Source organism: Aquarana catesbeiana, linkage group LG07 (genome assembly GCF_042186555.1).
Source record: "Aquarana catesbeiana isolate 2022-GZ linkage group LG07, ASM4218655v1, whole genome shotgun sequence".
Classification (NCBI taxonomy): Eukaryota; Metazoa; Chordata; class Amphibia; order Anura; family Ranidae; genus Aquarana; species Aquarana catesbeiana.
In genome coordinates, this window is record NC_133330.1 from 8,774,691 (window position 1) to 8,792,034 (window position 17,344).

The 17,344-nt window shown below is 46.4% G+C and overlaps 1 protein-coding gene across 1 annotated transcript; it reads right to left on the bottom strand.

The window, feature by feature from the left end:
- Positions 1-2,924: 2,924 nt before the first annotated feature.
- On the bottom strand, positions 2,925-17,117 carry LOC141102361 (galectin-1-like). The gene is made up of 4 exons (XM_073591314.1): positions 17,080-17,117; positions 13,682-13,761; positions 7,773-7,944; positions 2,925-3,255 (listed from the first exon to the last, which is right to left on the bottom strand). The coding sequence occupies exons 1-4, from the start codon at positions 17,089-17,091 to the stop codon at positions 3,112-3,114; spliced, it is 408 nt and encodes a 135-aa protein (XP_073447415.1). The 5' UTR covers positions 17,092-17,117; the 3' UTR covers positions 2,925-3,111.
- Positions 17,118-17,344: the final 227 nt, after the last annotated feature.

Here is a 17,344-nt window from a genome sequence, read left to right on the forward strand (position 1 = left end):
TAGATATATATATGTGGTTAGGTCATGTGTAATGATTTTTAGATGTTAAATTAATAAACTACAGTATTTTTATACAAAAACTATAAACTTCTATCACCTCTAGAAAAAATATACAGTGCCTATTGGGATGACACCTCCCTTCTTTGCCAAAAAACCTACAGCCTGAAAGAGGAGAGGAAAGGACTTCAAAATCTCGAGGTACCCGCTGACAGGTGTGACGGAATCTGAGTCAACCAAACCTCCAGATTCCTGGCCACACAAGTGGAGGCTAGAGCTGGTTTCAGGTTCCCAACCGCTGAGTCCCAGGCTCTGTGGAGAAGGATATCCCCCTTCTTGTCCATCGGATCCTTAAGCATGCCCATATCATGGAACGCTAGGTCCGAATTTTTTGAAACCTTTGAAAGAGGTGTGTCCAGTTTTGTTTTTTTCTTCCATGGCTGCGCAGTGTCCTCATCAAAAGGAAACCTTCTTTTTAGGTTACTAGAGAAGAATGGTTTTCTCTCTGGGTTATCCCATTCCAGTTTAACAGTATCAACCAATGAACTATGGACTGGAAAAACTCTAGGTTTTTTCGTATGCAATCCCTTATACATAAGATTGTGTTTGGATAACAACCTCCTCCTCTCTCAATTCAAGGGTGGTATAGATAGCCTTTAACAAGTCATCCACATCCTCTACAGATAACTTAAATCTTGAGCCTCGAGTGGATTCTCTATCCCTGGGCTCTATATCTGACCTTGATTCTTCAGGGAAGAACGGGTAGATCTGACCTCAGAGTCTTCACTCTCTGCCTGAAGCTCTGTGTGGACGGACCCTCTACTGGGGTCTGGAGCTTGTCAATAAGTGTTCTAAAAGAACTAAAGGTGGACACAAGCACGTCCCTAACAGAGGTTAGCATTTTCTGACAAGAGCTAACCAGGTCATCCTTTACAAGGCCATCTATACAGCTGTGACAAATGGCTTTGCTCCACGAGGAGCTCAATTTGTTTGCACACATAGCACATTTCTTTTTAGGTGGCTGCGCTTGAGTCTTGGTCTGTAAGACAAAAAGATAAGTGACCCCTAATGAGATTTACAGCCACCCCACCACTCCAAACCACCATGTGCAGGAGGTACAACAGAGAGGGGAGGGGGAGGGAACACACAGGGAGAGCAAGATAGTGACATACTACTTCAGGCTTACCTGTGAGGTGCTGGGCACATCGACTGCCTGTGTAGGAACTGCAGATTCATCCGTCTTGCCCCTTTCTGGCTTTCCACAGCCTGGCTGCTTTCACCAGAAGACACCAGCGGCCAGTGTCTCCTGTTCAAGCCGTTTAAGGAGACTGGAACCGGCGTCGTCATGCCCTGGAAGAGACCTGCTCTCAGTACTTCCTGTGGGCCAGCTTGGTGCGCAGAAGTCCCGCCCCCTACTTGAGCACCACAGCTTCCTGCTTCTCCTCACACAACTAGCCACACTGCCTGTGAGGAGAGGAACTGCTGCTTTCCTAAGAACAGCGCTATGGGAGCTGACACCATGCCGGTCCTGGCCCTCTCCAGGCACTGAGACACAGGAGACTGCAGCACAGCCAACCTCTCCAGCAGAGTGCTGCTACTGGCAGAGGAGAGGTTAGTGAAATGCCCCAAATAGCTCTATAGAGCCCCTGCTCATGAGACCTAGGGACCAGGTTCCAGGAACAGGTTACCCCCCGTCTGGAGGAAACACAAATAACTAACATGGGCCTGGAGGATCGCCCTTTTATCTGGTGTGGGGGGGGGGGGGGGGGGGTTTGACACGTTTCCTGTCCTGGTAGGATGAGCCCAAGGTCTCATGGGCTGTCCTGGAAGACGCTTGGAGAAAAACCTTCTTATCCCAAGGCTTTCTTCCTCCATTGTGATGTCCCTCACTGTCTGAAATCTTCTATAGCCATCTGATATCAGCCAGAGAGCCCATCCCCTTGTTACATCACAAGAGGCAGGCTCTGCAGTTGACATCCTCACATGGCCATGGCTATATAAGATATGTCAGACAGAGTGGCATGTCACAACAGAGGAAGACAGCCTCAGGACAAGAGAAGCCTTTTGTTTTTAGCAGGACAGTGGTGAGGAAGACGGCGGTGGGAGAGATGACTCGGGGAGAAGACAGCACCATTTTTAATAAATAAAGGACTTGTCAAGAAACCGGCTCCTGTTTACATTCCATTTTGGTGAACGAGTAGGGGTAAGATGTACCGATACCCATTAACATAGGGGGTGGGATCTGGGGGTCCCCTTGTTAAAGGGGACTTCCAGATTCTAATAAGCCTCCCATAGACTTTGGCAACCACCAAGCAGGGCTTGTTTAGCAAAAAAATCTAAAAAAAAAATAAACCCAATAGCAATTAAATACCACCAAAAGAATGCAGTCTCAAAAAAAAAAAAAAAGTTTGGGTGCAGTGTTCCATGACTGCCTAATTGTCAAAGTTGCAGGGCTGAAAATTGACCTGGGCAGAAAGGGGTGAAAGTGCCCAGCGGGCAAGTAGTTAAAATTCCTACCCCTAGCACTGCATAAACTAGGGTTCTACAACATTCACTGCCACAACTAATGCCTGCACTGGGCAAATCCATTGCAGCTGCTCTTTCTGTACTTACATAGAGCTTGGACCTTGTGAAATTGCATTTTTTCAGCATGCAATGGTTATTGTTGAAAGTTAAGGATTAAAGATTGGAATAACATTCTGTATACAGCTTTGTCTGGAGCCAGAAAGAAAATTTGTATCCGCTTTACTGGAAATCAAGAAATCAGACTATGTAGACAGAAGGTAGCATTAGCACCTGTGTTGGTTACCTTGTGTCTTTTAAAAGCAATGCAACAAACCTCCAGCAGGGGGCGCTATGCAGCAATTTGTTAACTATAGCAATCTAAAGTCAGTTTAGCACCAAATAAAATGATTGATCAGACACAATAGAGCTCATCGGATTTTATTTGAAATGAAAACACATTGTGCTTTGTTCAGTCTACATGAGCAGAAAGGATGCAGATTAGGAGGGTGTTACAAAACAGGGCAAAAGAATCTCTTCATCCACTATGGCCATTTTGAGGAGCCTAGATATGGACACGTGGGACAGGCAGGTCCTCTGGTGGCTCCTCCTTCATTTTAGTGTGATGGATTTGGGCTGGAGGCCTCCCATGTCCAAGTATGAGATCTCCTCTATGGGAGAGCGGACTGCAAATGACAGAGGATTTCCGGTAGGCAAGTGAATGGTGATCATGTCTTGCTCAAACTGGAAGCAAACCTATAAGACAAAAGACAAAAAGACAAAAAAAAAAAAAAAGTCAGCTTGTTGGACTATAAAGTGTCAATGAGTGTTGGCCTTAGAGACAGACAACCACACTTTTCATTTCACCAAAAAAACCTTTCACAAGATGTGCATGTCTTATGCATTCTTTATTTAGGTGTTGGAGAAAAATACAAGGATGGACTTCTGTGCTGCAATGTTTTAGTGACAGGGTCTGAGGATGGTGTATCTGTCACCTAGATGAATGACTGGAGCCCTCAGGAGGTCAATAGCCATTGGCCAGTTTGAGTCTCGGTATGCCAGCCATTCTCACCCAGGGTTCCTTCTGGAGGTTTGAGGTTCCTTGAGCTATGGCTGATTTACCTCCCATTTGATGGTGTCTGCTTATTTCAGGGCCCCACACCACTTGGCAGAGCCAGCTTCATGACACCAATGATTTTTCACTGCTTGCGTGGCATTTTTACCACCACTATAGGTGAGGCAATCTTACCACTGGCCACCAAAGAGGCATTTCCACCCCCCCCCCCCCCCCCCCGACTACCAATTGGTTTTAGCAGAATATCCCAAAGACCTGAAAATTGCAATAGAGCCTCTGGGGCAAAAAGGTTGAAAAAGCTGCTGGAGGCCATGCATCTACACTATATGCTAAAAAGGTGAGAACTGTGCAGGAGTGCCGTGACTCAATTGTGCACTGAGGCTCTGGCATTGGACAGCAAATCCTAAGGGGCAGGGCTTAACATTTGAGGTGAGGAAGAAAAAAAAAAAAAAAAAAAAAAAAAAAAAAGCGGTAGAGCTGTCTCTCACCCGTGATTCTGGCTTACCTCCTGCAAAAATTAATTTTATCATGGAACTTCTATATTACACTGCCAGCCACAATTACTTTTGGTTTGAGAACCAGTTCTACCACCAAGACTGTGGTGTGGCCATGGGGGCAAAATACGCTCCGAGCTTGGCCAACCTTTTTATGGCTAAGTGGGAGGAGGATGTCGTTGATGCACCCAGGAGACTGGAGGTGCTCCTGTGGGCCAGATACAATCGACATCCTCCTCCTGTGGGATGGCTGTGAATTGGAGTTACGGAATTTTATGACATCCTTAAAATGATAACAGGGGTATCAAGTTTAATTTTGAGGCCAGTCACGATATTATCCACTTTCTGGATCTGAAGATCCAGATAGTGGATGATCATTTTGTGATATCAGCTCACTTTAAGGCGACCGACAGGAACTCTTACATCCCTGTAGATAGTTGTCATTATGAACCTTGGCTCAGGGCCATTCCCCAGGGCCAATTTTTACGCCTGAGACGTAATTGTTCAGACATTAACACCTTTAACGAACAAGCATCAGTCCTTATGGATAGGTTCATTGAGAAGGGGTATGATCGAGCGTCTGGCTGTGAAAACGGCACAAGACAGACCGATCTTTACTTTTGTCCGATGTACCCCGACACAATGCTGCTGTATCAGATGTTGTGCCGTTTATTACTAACTATTCGGTACAACATTGCAATATCAAAACAATTGATACAGAAACACTGGCAGCTGTTAGGTAGCGACAGTCTTGGGCACTGTCTTGCCAGCCAGACCTAGAGTGGTCTTTAGTGGGGGTGGCTTCCCTTGGGAGTAGAGTAGCTCCCTCTGTCCAAGATCCTCCATGCGAGAATCGCAATTTTTTCCAGAATCTCACTGGCTACTACAAATGTGGAAAATGCCAAGTCTGTCCTTTAAATGCCAATAGAGCTAGGCAAATTACCACGTTTACATCTACCAGCACTTTGGGATCATATGAAATCAAACCCTTCGTTACATGCACCTCAGTAGGGGTGGTCTCTTACAGTGCCCCTGTGGGCTTCAGTATGTGGCGAGGACCAAAAGGGCATTGCGGGTTCGCTTGAATGAACATATAGGGAATATAAAGAGGTTATGACAAGCACCCTGTTTCCAGACACTACGACCAGGTACATAATAGGGACCCCTCTAACACCCTGTTTGTGGGTATCGATAAGTATAGACCACATTGGCGAGGTAGCCTGCTGGTTAGGGAGATCTCCAAGAGTGAGATGTCCTGGATCCACAGGCTTAAAAGCTATGTACCATACGGCATGAACGTGGACGTGAATGCCTTTATTAATAACGCTTAATGGGGGGGGGGGGTACACTTCTTGACATCTACCATTTATATAGGATGTGGGCAGCTCAATCCTCTAGGTCTTGGGTGTGTTGTGTCTGGAAGATGGTATTGCATTTCATTGTTTAACCTGTGGCCTTAGAGAATCTTTGTGAAGGCCTAGGCTTTAACTTCCCATCCATCTAGACTATCTAGATGGTCCTAGTGACAAGGTGGTGGGATAAATACACCGTCCTTCACTTCCACTACCTTCTGATGCCCCCCTTGACCCCTACTCAAAATATTATTTATGTGTTTTTGGATTTACTTTTGGAATGTTTTCCAATTTTATTAGTTCAATTCCAGTTCAGTTTGGCATGACTGTTTTTCATTAAAACTTCCCCTAAGATGAATTTCGGGATTATAATTCTATTATAGTTATAATTATGTTTACTGGTTCCAATTGATTCAATATATTTCTGATATTAATTTATTGTGACTTGTTTGAAATGGTTTTATAGTGCTGTGTCTTTTTAATATGGCCACCAGGTGGCTACTGTGCTTTTTCAGATCTGTCCCCCTATGTCTGTATTAAGCTGGGTCCAGTCTGAGACACGGACCGCGCTGAAAGAAACGACTAACATATTTAGGATTATATCGAGCCCCCTTTTTTTTCAGCCTTGAATTTTATTTATATAATATAGGTTTGCCATTTGTGTGTCCCTATGAACTCACATCTGTTATCCATGTTCTATTTTTACTTTGTAATTTTTTACTATGGCCACTGGGTGGCCATCTTCTATTCTTAGTATGTTCCCCTATGTTTATATTAAATCAGGTCCAGTCTGTGACACGGATCGTGCTCGATGACTTTATTATTTAGTGCCTGGTTGGCATTTTACTTAATCTCTGGGGTACCTAACTCTGAGGTTTATGGTTCCCAGATACCTGACCTTAAAACCCACTTCCAGTCAGTGGGGTTTTGCCATTTTATGTGTAAAATCGTATCCCCATTGATTGTGTACGCACCTGCACACTTGACAGTACTCAGTGTTTGGGATTATCAGATCTGGGTAAGTTCGCTGATGGAGCAGTACCCATAGTGAGGCTTGGTCAAGTGAGGCACCACTCAGCGCTTGGGACTATTTGATCCTCTGCGCAAGTCCGATGGAGCGGAATTCAAAGCGAGGCTTGGTCAGGCTCTTTGTGCTATAAAGGGAGGTGATGAGATGCGCCGCCCGTGCCCCTAGATGACGTGACTATCACGAAACGCTGCGTAGGGCAGAGCGACGTGTTCTCGTCACCTCCCATTGCTGCTGTTGCTTCCAGTAGGACGGGCTGTCTGAGCTTCCGGCCAGCGCTCCAGACTACACAAACGCCTACTATTGTCTACCAACATGAGTTTAATCCTTTTACTTATTTTAATAAAGTCAATGATTTTACACTATATGGAGCCGTTTTTCTTTCATGCCATATCTGCAATGCTGTGGGCTGATGTCTGAGTACCCGTCAGTGTGAACATCCTAGTATGATACCAAGGTGCCTGATGTCTCATCTCGGTACAAGGCTTCTGGTCCATTGGTCGTGGTTCGAATCATTATTGATTAACAGCTCTCTCTGATCCTCTGTAACGGGAGATCATGAGTTTCTGGTAAGCGTCCAATCTCATTTGTTGGTGGTGGAACAAGCACTTTTTTTTCCCCCCTTACATTTTTTTCTTCTCACAGCAAGAAGTTGTGTTTTTTGGAACTTTGAGAATTATATATATTTCTTGGGTGATTCATATTTTTGTATATGGACTCTTATAATAGTGTCTTGAATTTCATGTTTAATGCATGGATGGGGATTCTTTCACTCATCCTTTAATATTTGGTTTGGCGATGATGTGTATGATCAATAATCCTCTCTAGCGCGATTCAACCCCCCCCCCCCCCCCCCCCCCAGCACTCCCATTGGTCACTTCATAACAGAATTGTAGCAGGATGCCAAAGAGCTTCAGTTCCTGGCCAACACCCCCCCACTAATCGCCAGATGGAGCCTTTACAGGGGATTTCATAGAGAGTCCATGTCAGTGATTGGCTGATCCCAGTTTCCTCCTTTCTATAAATAGCTCAAACATTCAATAAGACATGCATACACAAAATAGAACTGAAATGTTACGCAAAAAATTTTGCACGCCAAAAATTCTGACAATCAGTGATCTAACCATTCGCTAGGCAGTATATAATAGCACACAATGAAATCCATTGGACCTGAAGGGGGCGATCATAGCAAAGCCTATATACCCTTCCTAAGCCTTTACTGACTGCCTACTACATTCAGAGATGGATATTATGTGTCCAATATAAACAGTGATGCCACATTGCCCAATCCAACATTTGTCTTGCCCCTCCCAGCATAGACCTACCGTGGTGTCTGACCCCAGATGGAATGGGAAGAAGCTTTCCCTCAGCTCCTCTCCCCAGACACCGTTCACCATCGAGTTCAGGATTATCGTGCGGTCGTCTTTGAGGTAATCAAACCGAGGGTTAAAGTGTAACACAAAGTTCTTGTCATCTTTTCCCAAGTTGATGGAAAACCTAGAAAGAAACAATTACTCTTCTTAGCTGACCTTGTTGGATATTTGCTTGGAAGAAAAAAAAAAAAAAAAAAAAAAAAAAAATTGAGTTAGACTTACCGGTAACTCCTTTTCTGAGTGTCTTCCAGGACAGCCCATGAGACCTTGGGCTCCTCCTAGCAAGACAGGAAACACGTCACCCCCACCAGATAAAAGGGCGGTCCTCCAGGCCCATGTCAGTCTTCTCAAGAACCGTAGGACCCTGCAAAACATATGCATAATACACATAACTTCAGACAATACCAGGTGGGAATCCGGCTGTCCTGGAAGACTCTCAGAAAAGGAGTTACCGGTAAGTCTAACTCAGCTTTTCTCCAAGCGTCTCCCAGGACAGCCCATGAGACGATGAGCCAGAACTTACCAGTCTAGGGAGGGACAACTGCCTGAAGGACCTTACGACCAAACGCCTGCTCCTGAGCTGATAGGAGATCCAGGCAATAATGTTTAATGAAGGTCAAGTAACTGGACCAAGTGGCAGCCCTGCAAATTTGTTCCGGTGAGGCACCAGCCTTCTCAGCCCAAGACTTAGACAAGGCTCTAGTTGAGTGCGCAGTAACAAAAGGTGTAGGAACCTCCCTAATTTTGTAAGCTTCCAAGATGGCTTGCTTTATCCATCTAGCCAATGTGGCTTTAGATGCACTATTCCCCTTGTGAACTCCAGAAAAGACAAATAAGGCATCAGTTTTCCTAAAGGTCTTGGTGACCTCAAGATAGACTAAGAGAATCCTTACATCTAGAAAACTAAATTTTCTTTCTAAGTCGCCCTGTGGCGAACTACAAAAGGTTGGCAATACAATGTCCTGAGATCAGTGGAATGTACTTACCACCTTGGGCAAAAAGCCTGGATCGGTTCGCAAAACAACTCGATCCTCAAAAATCGTGAGGAAGGGCTCCCTTACTGATAGGGTAAGTGAGTTGCAGGCCCTATGAGCTGAGGTAACAGCTATAAAGGAACAGTTTTTAATGTAAGTCACTTAACTGACATACTTCCCAGAGGCTCCAACGGAAATTCTACCAGAGTTTGAAGTACTAGGGACAGGTCCCACGTTGGACAACTTCTCACCACTACTGGTCTGGCCCTAGAGATAGATTTGAAAAATCTGGCTATAGTGGGATTTTCCAGGAGAGAAAACTGGAGGAACACACTAATAGCTGCTGCCTGTACCTTTAAGGTACTAACAGAAAGACCTTTATCGACACCCTCTTGGAAAAATTCCAAAATATACGGAATATCATGAGTTAATCTTTCATTTTCTGATAACCATGAGTTAAACCTTTTCCAAACTTTGAACTATATGGCTCTAGTAACCAGCTTCCTGCAAATTAACAAGAGTCCTGACTACCTTGTCAGAGAACCCTTGGGCGCTCAGTATCTTTTCTTCAGATACCAGGCCATCAAGTTTAAGGAAACCACCTGAGGGTGTGATACTGGACCCTGCAATAGTAGGTCTTCCCTTTTCGGAAGACTCCGGAGGCTCTGAAACCAGAGACTGTAGCAGAGAAAACCATGGCCTCTTGGGCCAAAATGGGGCAATTAGAATCAGATCTGTCTCTTCCAGCAGAAACTTCCGGAGGACTTCTGGAATCAGTCTGATTGGCAGGAAGGCATAACATTGGCCTGGAGGCCACGGGTTTGCCAGAGCATCGATCCCCAAGGCTTGGTCTGCCGGGTTCATGGAAAAGAATATCTCCATCTTGCGGTTGTTTCGGTTTGCGAACGAATCCGCTACGGGATAACCCCATCTCTCGGTGAGGTCTGCAAAGACTTCAGGATGAAGGGACCAGTTGTCTCGGTCTATCCTGTGACGGCTGAGATAATCTGCCAGGCAATTGTTTGTCCCTTTCAGGTGTACAGCAGAAATAGAAGCTAGATTCCCCTCTGCCCATGGAAGGAAGGATCTCCTGGGCAATGGATTGAAGCCTCCGGCTTCTCGTGCCTCCCTGCTTGTTGATATACGCAACTGTCGTGATATTGTCTGACAGAATTTGGAACACTTTGGTAATCTTCTCCTGAGGAAGAAAAACTTTGGTTCACTGAGAAAAAAAAAAAAAAAAAAAAAAAATCGTAACCCAGATAAGTTACTTTCTGGGCCGGAATCAAGGACGATTTCTCTTTGTTTATCAGCCAGCCTAGGGACTGTAAGAAGTCCTGTACAGCCTGGAGATCCTCCAACAGCCTTTGGTATGATTTTGCCACTATCAGGAGGTCGTCTAAGTAAGGGATAACAGTTATCGCCTTTAACCTTAGTGGAGCCAGCGCTTCCCAACACCTTCGTAAAGATGCGTGAGGCTGAGGAAAGACTGAAAGGGAGGGCTTGAAATTGAAAATGTCGGGTTCCCATACCAGTCTTCACTGCCAATCTCAAAAACTTTTGGAAGGCTGGATGGATAGGGATGTGAAGATAGGCATCCCTTAAGTCCAACGTGGCCATAAAGCAGTTTGGGTATAGTAGGTTTGATTGTAAAAACCATCTCCATACGGAAATGCTTGTATCTGATGGACTTGTTTAAGGTCCGGAGATTCAGGATAAGTCGAAACTTTCCTGCCGGCTTTCTGACCACAAATACATGGGTATAGAATCCCTTGCCCTGCTCCGACTGAGGAACAGGAATCAGGACTTTTTGATCTAATAAGTCTCCGATCTGGAGACCCAGAGCCCTCGCTTTCTCCCGATCTTGGAGGAAATGTGACCAACAAACGTTCTGGTGGTTGGTGAACAAACTCCAGCCTGTACCGGTTGGTCACTAGGTCCAGGATGAAGGGGCTCAGAGTGACTGCTGCCCACTGTGGGATGAAGGCCCTCAATCTCCCTCCCACCAGGGAACACAAGTCACTGTGGCTTTGCGGGCTGTTGAGGGTTAAACAGCACTCCCCTTTGCCTTTGTGCCCAGTCCAATGCTTTTTTGGCCTGCTGTCCTTTTCTCTAGGACTCTGTTGCCTGCTTTGGCCACGAAAAAAATTCTGGCTGTCGGAACCCTCTCTGGAAATGCCTTTTTCTTATCAGTCATGCGTTCCAGTGCCTCCTGTAGACCTGGGCCAAATAAATGATCGCCAGTTAAAGGAAGGCCACAAAGGCGCAACTTGGAGGCTGAGTCCCCTGACTAGGTCTTAAGCCAAAGGCTTCTCCTGGCAGAGTTCACTAGAGCCGAAGTCCTGGCCAACATTCTTACCGGCTCAGCGGAAGAATCTGCCAAAAAACCCACTGCCTGAAATAGGAGAGGAAAAGACTTTAAAATTTGCTCTCTGGAGGTACCTGCTGATAGATGTGTCTGAATCTGAGTCAACCAAACCTCCAGATTTCTGGCCACACAAGTGGAAGCCAGAGCTGGTTTCAGGTTTCCAACCGCTGAGTCCCAGGCTCTGGAGAAGGATATCCCCACTCTTGTCCATTGGATCCTTAAGCGTGCCCATATCATCGAACGCTAGGTCAGAGTTTTTTTAAACCTTTGAAAGAGGTGCATCTAACTTGGGATTCTTATTCTATGGCTGCGCAGTGTCCTCATCAAAAGGAAACCTCCTTTTTATAGGTTACTAGAGAAGAATGGTTTTCTCTCAGGATTATCCCATTCCAGTTTAATAGTATCAACCAAAGAACTATGAACTGGAAAAACTCTCGATTTTCTCATATGCAATCCTTTATACATAAGATCATGTTTGGATAACTGAACCTCTTCCTCTTTTAATTCAAGGGTAGTATAGATAGCCTTTAATAAGTCATCTACATCCTCAACAGATCACTTAAATCTTGAGCCTCGAGTGGATTCTCTATCCCTGGGCTCTGTATCTGACCCTGATTCTTCCAGAGAATGGGTAGATCTGACCTCAGCCTCAGAGTCCTCACTCTCTGCCCGCTGCAGAGTGCTGACTGACGCCTTCAGTGAAGATGGACTCTCTGCTGGAATCTGGAGCTTGTCAATAAGCGTTCTAAAAGAAATGAAGGTGGACGCAAGCTCATCCCTAACAGAAGTAAGCATCTTCTGGCAAGAGGCAACCGGGTCATCTTTTACTAGGCCTTCTATACAGGTGCGACAAACTGCTTTGCGCCATGAGGAGCTCAATTTGTTTGCGCAAACCACACATTTCCTTTTAAGTGGCTGCGCTTGGGCCTTGTCCTGAGTCTTGGTCTGCAAGACAAAATAAATGACCCACAATGTAATTAAAGCCACCCAATCACTCCGTAACACCACGTGCAGGAGGGAGGAAATGTGTCCCCTTACACCCACTACTACAGGGGGGGAGGGGGAGGGAACAGTCACAGGGATAGCAAGGTGGTGACAGAACACCCCAGGCTTACCTGCAAGGTGCTGGTGTTGGGAAACCACATCCGCGGCCTGTGCAGGTACTGCAGGAAGATCCATTCTGCCCCTCTTGGTCGTCCACAGCCTGGCTGCTTTACACCAAGAAACACCAGCAGCCAGCGTTCTCTGTTCGTGCCGTTTATGGAGACTGGAACCTCGTCTCCGGCACCTGATGATTACATCATATGCCCCGGAAGTAACCCTCTCCAGGCACTTCCTGTGGGCCAGCTTGGAGCGCAATAGCTCCACCCCCTCGAGCGCTGCGGCTTCCTCCATTCCCTGCTCAGATCAGCCACGCTGTCGGCAGGGAAGGACAACCGATGCTCACCTGAGCTATAGTGCAATTCACTGCACTAGGGGCCCGACCTCACACTGGTCCTGGCCCTCTCCAGGCACTGAGGACCGAGTACAGCAGCACAGCCAACCTCCCCAGCAGTGTGCTGCTTCTGGCAGAGGAAGGGGTAAGAGATATGCCCCAGAAAATAGCCATACAAAGCCCCTGCTTATAAGGCCTATGAGAGCAGGTTCCAGGTAATACATATCCCCATACCTAAAGTGAACCTGTAACCTGGATATTTACATAATAAAATAAGTAAATAACCGTATTAAGTGGTAAGTAAGCTTTAAGACAATTAGTAACTGACATTTGTAATTGTAGCCACTGTGGAACAATACTAAAAGTTCATAAGAGAAACAGTGAAGTCATTCAAGTCTGGTCTCCCATCCTACTAGTGATAGAGGGAGAAGAGTGATCTGAGCAACTGCTGGGAGAAGGAGCAGGGGGAGCCGAGCTGCTGAGACTGCCAAGTCACTGCTGTGGGAGGGAGAAGGAAGAACTGAGAAGTCACTACTAGGAGGGGGGAGCTGAACTAAAGTTAAAACTGGGAAAGTGAGCTGCCAAGTCACTGCTGGGAGATGGAGCAGTGAAGTTACTAGTACTTTGTGCCCTTACACTCCCCGCTGCCATTCCTGGTGTGTTTGGACCTCCAACTAGGCGTGTTAATAGTGAAGTAGGGCATTCTACTGTAAATATTGAAGATTACATTTCTCCACAGTGCCTGCAGCTACTGTATACAGGTTAGTGGGGTCCATCAGGTGGGAAAGACAAGTCTGTCAGTTGTCATATTTCAGATGATGGCTGATAAGTCAGACAAGTTTTATCCAGGATGACATTTTGTCACAATGTAGAAGCACAAATGTTTGAGCTAAACTTGCTCTGAGAAAAACAATCTGATGTCAGGTATTTGAGGGACCACACACCCCAAATTCCCAGTGAGGGGTCAGTAGGATGTACTGTACACAGAGAACACTTTTCTACCATTTGTAGACCTGGTAAATCACTGTATTATACAGAGAGCAGACATATTATACAAGTAGCTGAGGCTAGAACCATAACTTACTGTTTACAGCCCTCCGGAATGAAGCCCTCCACCTCTATGGCGTGACCGGGTTTGAGGCTGAAATTACGCAAGAAAAAGGTCTGCATGGGAGAAAGGAGAGAACATTACACCCTGTACAATAGAGAGTGGGGATGATTATTACACCGAAACATACAAGATATCCAGGCACATGGACAGCTACCCAAGTGTATAAGAACTACAGGTACTGCTATCCAAAACTCAGACCGCACCGTACACATCCAGTCTTGGGTAAATAAAAGCAATAGTGTTTATTTTAACCCTTTCATGACTAAGCCTATTTTTGAAACTTGGTGTTTACAAGTTGTAATCCGTATTTTTTGCTAGAAAATGACTTCGAACATACATATATACAATATTTTTTAGCAGAGAATAAAAAGGCGATTGTTGCAATATTTTATATCACACGGTATTTGTGCAGCGGTGTTTTAAACGCAAATTTTTGGGAAAAGGGACACTTTCATGAATTTTAAAAAATCCAAACAGTAAAGTTACCAATTTTTTTGTATAACGTGAAAGATGATGTTACGCCGAGTAAACAGATACCAAACATGCCACGCTTTATAATTGCACGCACTAGTGGAATGGTGACAAACTACAGTACCTAAGAATTTCCATAGGCGAAGCTTTAATTTTTTTTTACAGTTACCAGGTTAGAGTTACAGAGCAGGTCTAGAATTATTGCTCTCTCTCTGACGATTGCGGCGATACCTCACATGTGTGATTTGAACACCATTTACATATGCGGGCGCGACTTCCAAATGCGCTTTCTTTGCTGCGCGAGCTCGCGGGGATGGGGGTGCTTTAAAATTTTTTTTTTTTCTTATTTTATTTTTATAAATTGTTTAAAAAATTGTTTTTTTTATCACTTTTATTGCTGTCACAAGGAATGTAAACATCCCTTGTGACAGTAATAGGTGATGACAGGTACTCTTTATGGAGGGATCGGGGGGGGGGGGGGTCTAAAAGACCCCCGATCCCTCTTCTGCACTTCACAGTATTCAGATTGCCTAAAACGGTGATTCTGAATACTGTATCTTTAAAACTGGAGGCATTGGCAGCCGAGTAAACAGGAAGTGACATCATGACGTCGCTTCCACATTTACAATTAGAAGGCTGAAACAAAGCCGCCCACAGCTTCGTTCCAGCCCGCCCCCAGCCACTGGAGGCAGCTGGGTACAGTGGCGTTGTTAGGTGGGTGCGGGCCGCACCGGGTGACATCCGCCAGAGGGGTGACACCCGTAGGTAGCGGCACACACCGCTACACTGCCCGCTGCGGCTTGTGCTGTGTCCCTCAGCACAGCGGACTGAAGCCGCCTCCCCCTCCTCTCTGTTTACTTCACACAGGAGGAGGAGGAGGAGGAGCCTGAGGGACACACACGGCTGTGTGCATCTGTACGCGCTGTTCTGAGGTCTGTAAACTTTAGGCATTACATACAGTATGTGGGTGGACATCATGTGCAGGGGGATTCTATACTAATGGGGGGCGCTGCACTGAGGGGGATGTCTATACTAATGGGGGGGCTCTGCACTGAGGGGGATGTCTATACTAATGGGGGGGCTCTGCACTGAGGGGGATGTCTATACTAATGGGGGGCTCTGCACTGAGGGGGATGTCTATACTAATGGGGGGCTCTGCACTGAGGGGGATGTCTATACTAATGGGGGGGCTCTGCACTGAGGGGGATGTCTATACTAATGGGGGGGCTCTGCACTGAGGGGGATGTCTATACTAATGGGGGGGCTCTGCACTGAGGGGGATGTCTATACTAATGGGGGGGCTCTGCACTGAGGGGGATGTCTATACTAATGGGGGGGCTCTGCACTGAGGGGGATGTCTATACTAATGGGGGGGCTCTGCACTGAGGGGGGTGTCTATACTAATGGGGGGCTCTGCACTGAGGGGGATGTCTATACTAATGGGGGGCTCTGCACTGAGGGGGATTCTATACTAATGGGGGGCTCTGCACTGAGGGGGATTCTATACTAATGGGGGGCTCTGCACTGAGGGGGGGGATTTTATACTGATGGGGGAGTCTGCACTGAGGGGGGGGTGTATGTACTGATGGGGCGGTCTGCACTGAGGTGGGAGGTTGATACTGATGGAGGGGGGTCTGCAGACTCTGTACTGAGGGAGGGTTTCTGTACTGATGGGAGGTCTGTACTGAGGGAGGGGGTCAGTACTTAGTGGGGGGTCTATACTGAGGAAAGGGGGTCTGCACTGAGCGGGGGTCTATATTGATGGAAGGGGGTCTGTACTGAGGGAGGGGGGCTATATTGATGGAGTGGGGTCTGTAGTTAGTGGAGGGGGTCTGTAGTGAGGTAGTTGGTGGAGGGGGGTGACACCAATTTTTTTGGCACCGGGTGACACCAACCCTAGTGACGCCACTGGCTGGGTAGTCACCAGGCCTCCCGATGGCACGGGAGGGGGGATATCCCCTCCCGCTCCTCTGGTATAACAGCCAAGCAGGTTTTAGCCGCATCGGTTGTTATATCTGGATAGCCGATCGCCCGATGTAAACAACAGTACTGGGATGATGCTTGAAGCTGCAGGCATCATCCCGGTATAGCCCCGGAAAACCGAGTATGCACATCTGCGTACGCTCGGCAGGAAGGGGTTAAGGGAGATAAACATTGAATATTAAGGCAAACAGCAGTCATGGAGCGGCCAACTAGTGGACATTGGACTACAACAAAGTGATCCATGCAGCTCCACCTTGCAGGTACTTGCATCGCATTGCGGTAGTCTACAAGGTCCACAGGTTGGCCACGCCATGACTGCTGTATGCCTTAATCTTCAATTTTCATCTCCCTTAAAAGAAACGCTACTGCTTTTATTTACCCAAGACTGGATGTGTATCAATTTGATATGGTACAGCAGGATAATTATTAAACCCTGTACAATAGTGAGGAGGGGAGATGATTATTACACATTGTATATAGACAGAAGACACATCTCATGGCTGCAGTTACATCCCCCCCACCTTCCATCCTGCATGGAGAGAGGTAATGATCTGCCACAATGGAGTAACCCAGAGGGACTGGACATGTCACATCTCAGAATAGGACCATTAGATTTATAAAACTGCACAGCAAATGGTTAACACTCTAAAAGGACAAGTGCCAAGGAATGTCTGAGCCATCCCAGTATATACCGTATACTAAGAGTACCCAGGATGGCAGACCCAGCTCTGTGCCAGGATATCAAAATACATTCATCACACCCTAAATAATCTGAATAAGTGGAAGGGCAAGAACTTTAATCCTGACCTACACCCAGCAACCCCCCACCAACCTATGTCCAGCCCAGCAGCTCTATAGCAATGATTACCTAAAGCCCACACAACCCATTTGCAGCTTCCATCGGTGCTCATACTCACATTATCTGCCATTCTGCTTCCTTATCAGACAAACTTGTGATCAGCTGCACTTCTACCTCTTCATATATAGGAGGTCTGCTGAGGGCGGAGCCAGTCAGGAGGGAGGAGTCACCCCGCCCAGAAGTATAACCCCGCCCAGTGCTCCCTGGACTGAGAATTATTCCAGAAGCGCTCATTACAGAGAATGAATGAAATGTGGATCCGGTGTGACTGAGCATGGGGCGTCCATCGTCACTCTGCTGGGATGTCACCACTCACCACAAAC

Bases quoted from the DNA above. Each gene is read 5' to 3' on its own strand.
- LOC141102361 (XM_073591314.1), bottom strand. The intron at 7,945-13,681 runs GTAAGTTATGGT...GTTTCTTTCTAG, and splicing joins ATTCCGGAGGGCTGTAAACA to GTTTTCCATCAACTTGGGAA. The intron at 3,256-7,772 runs GTAGGTCTATGC...TTTGTCTTATAG, and splicing joins ATCTGGGGTCAGACACCACG to GTTTGCTTCCAGTTTGAGCA.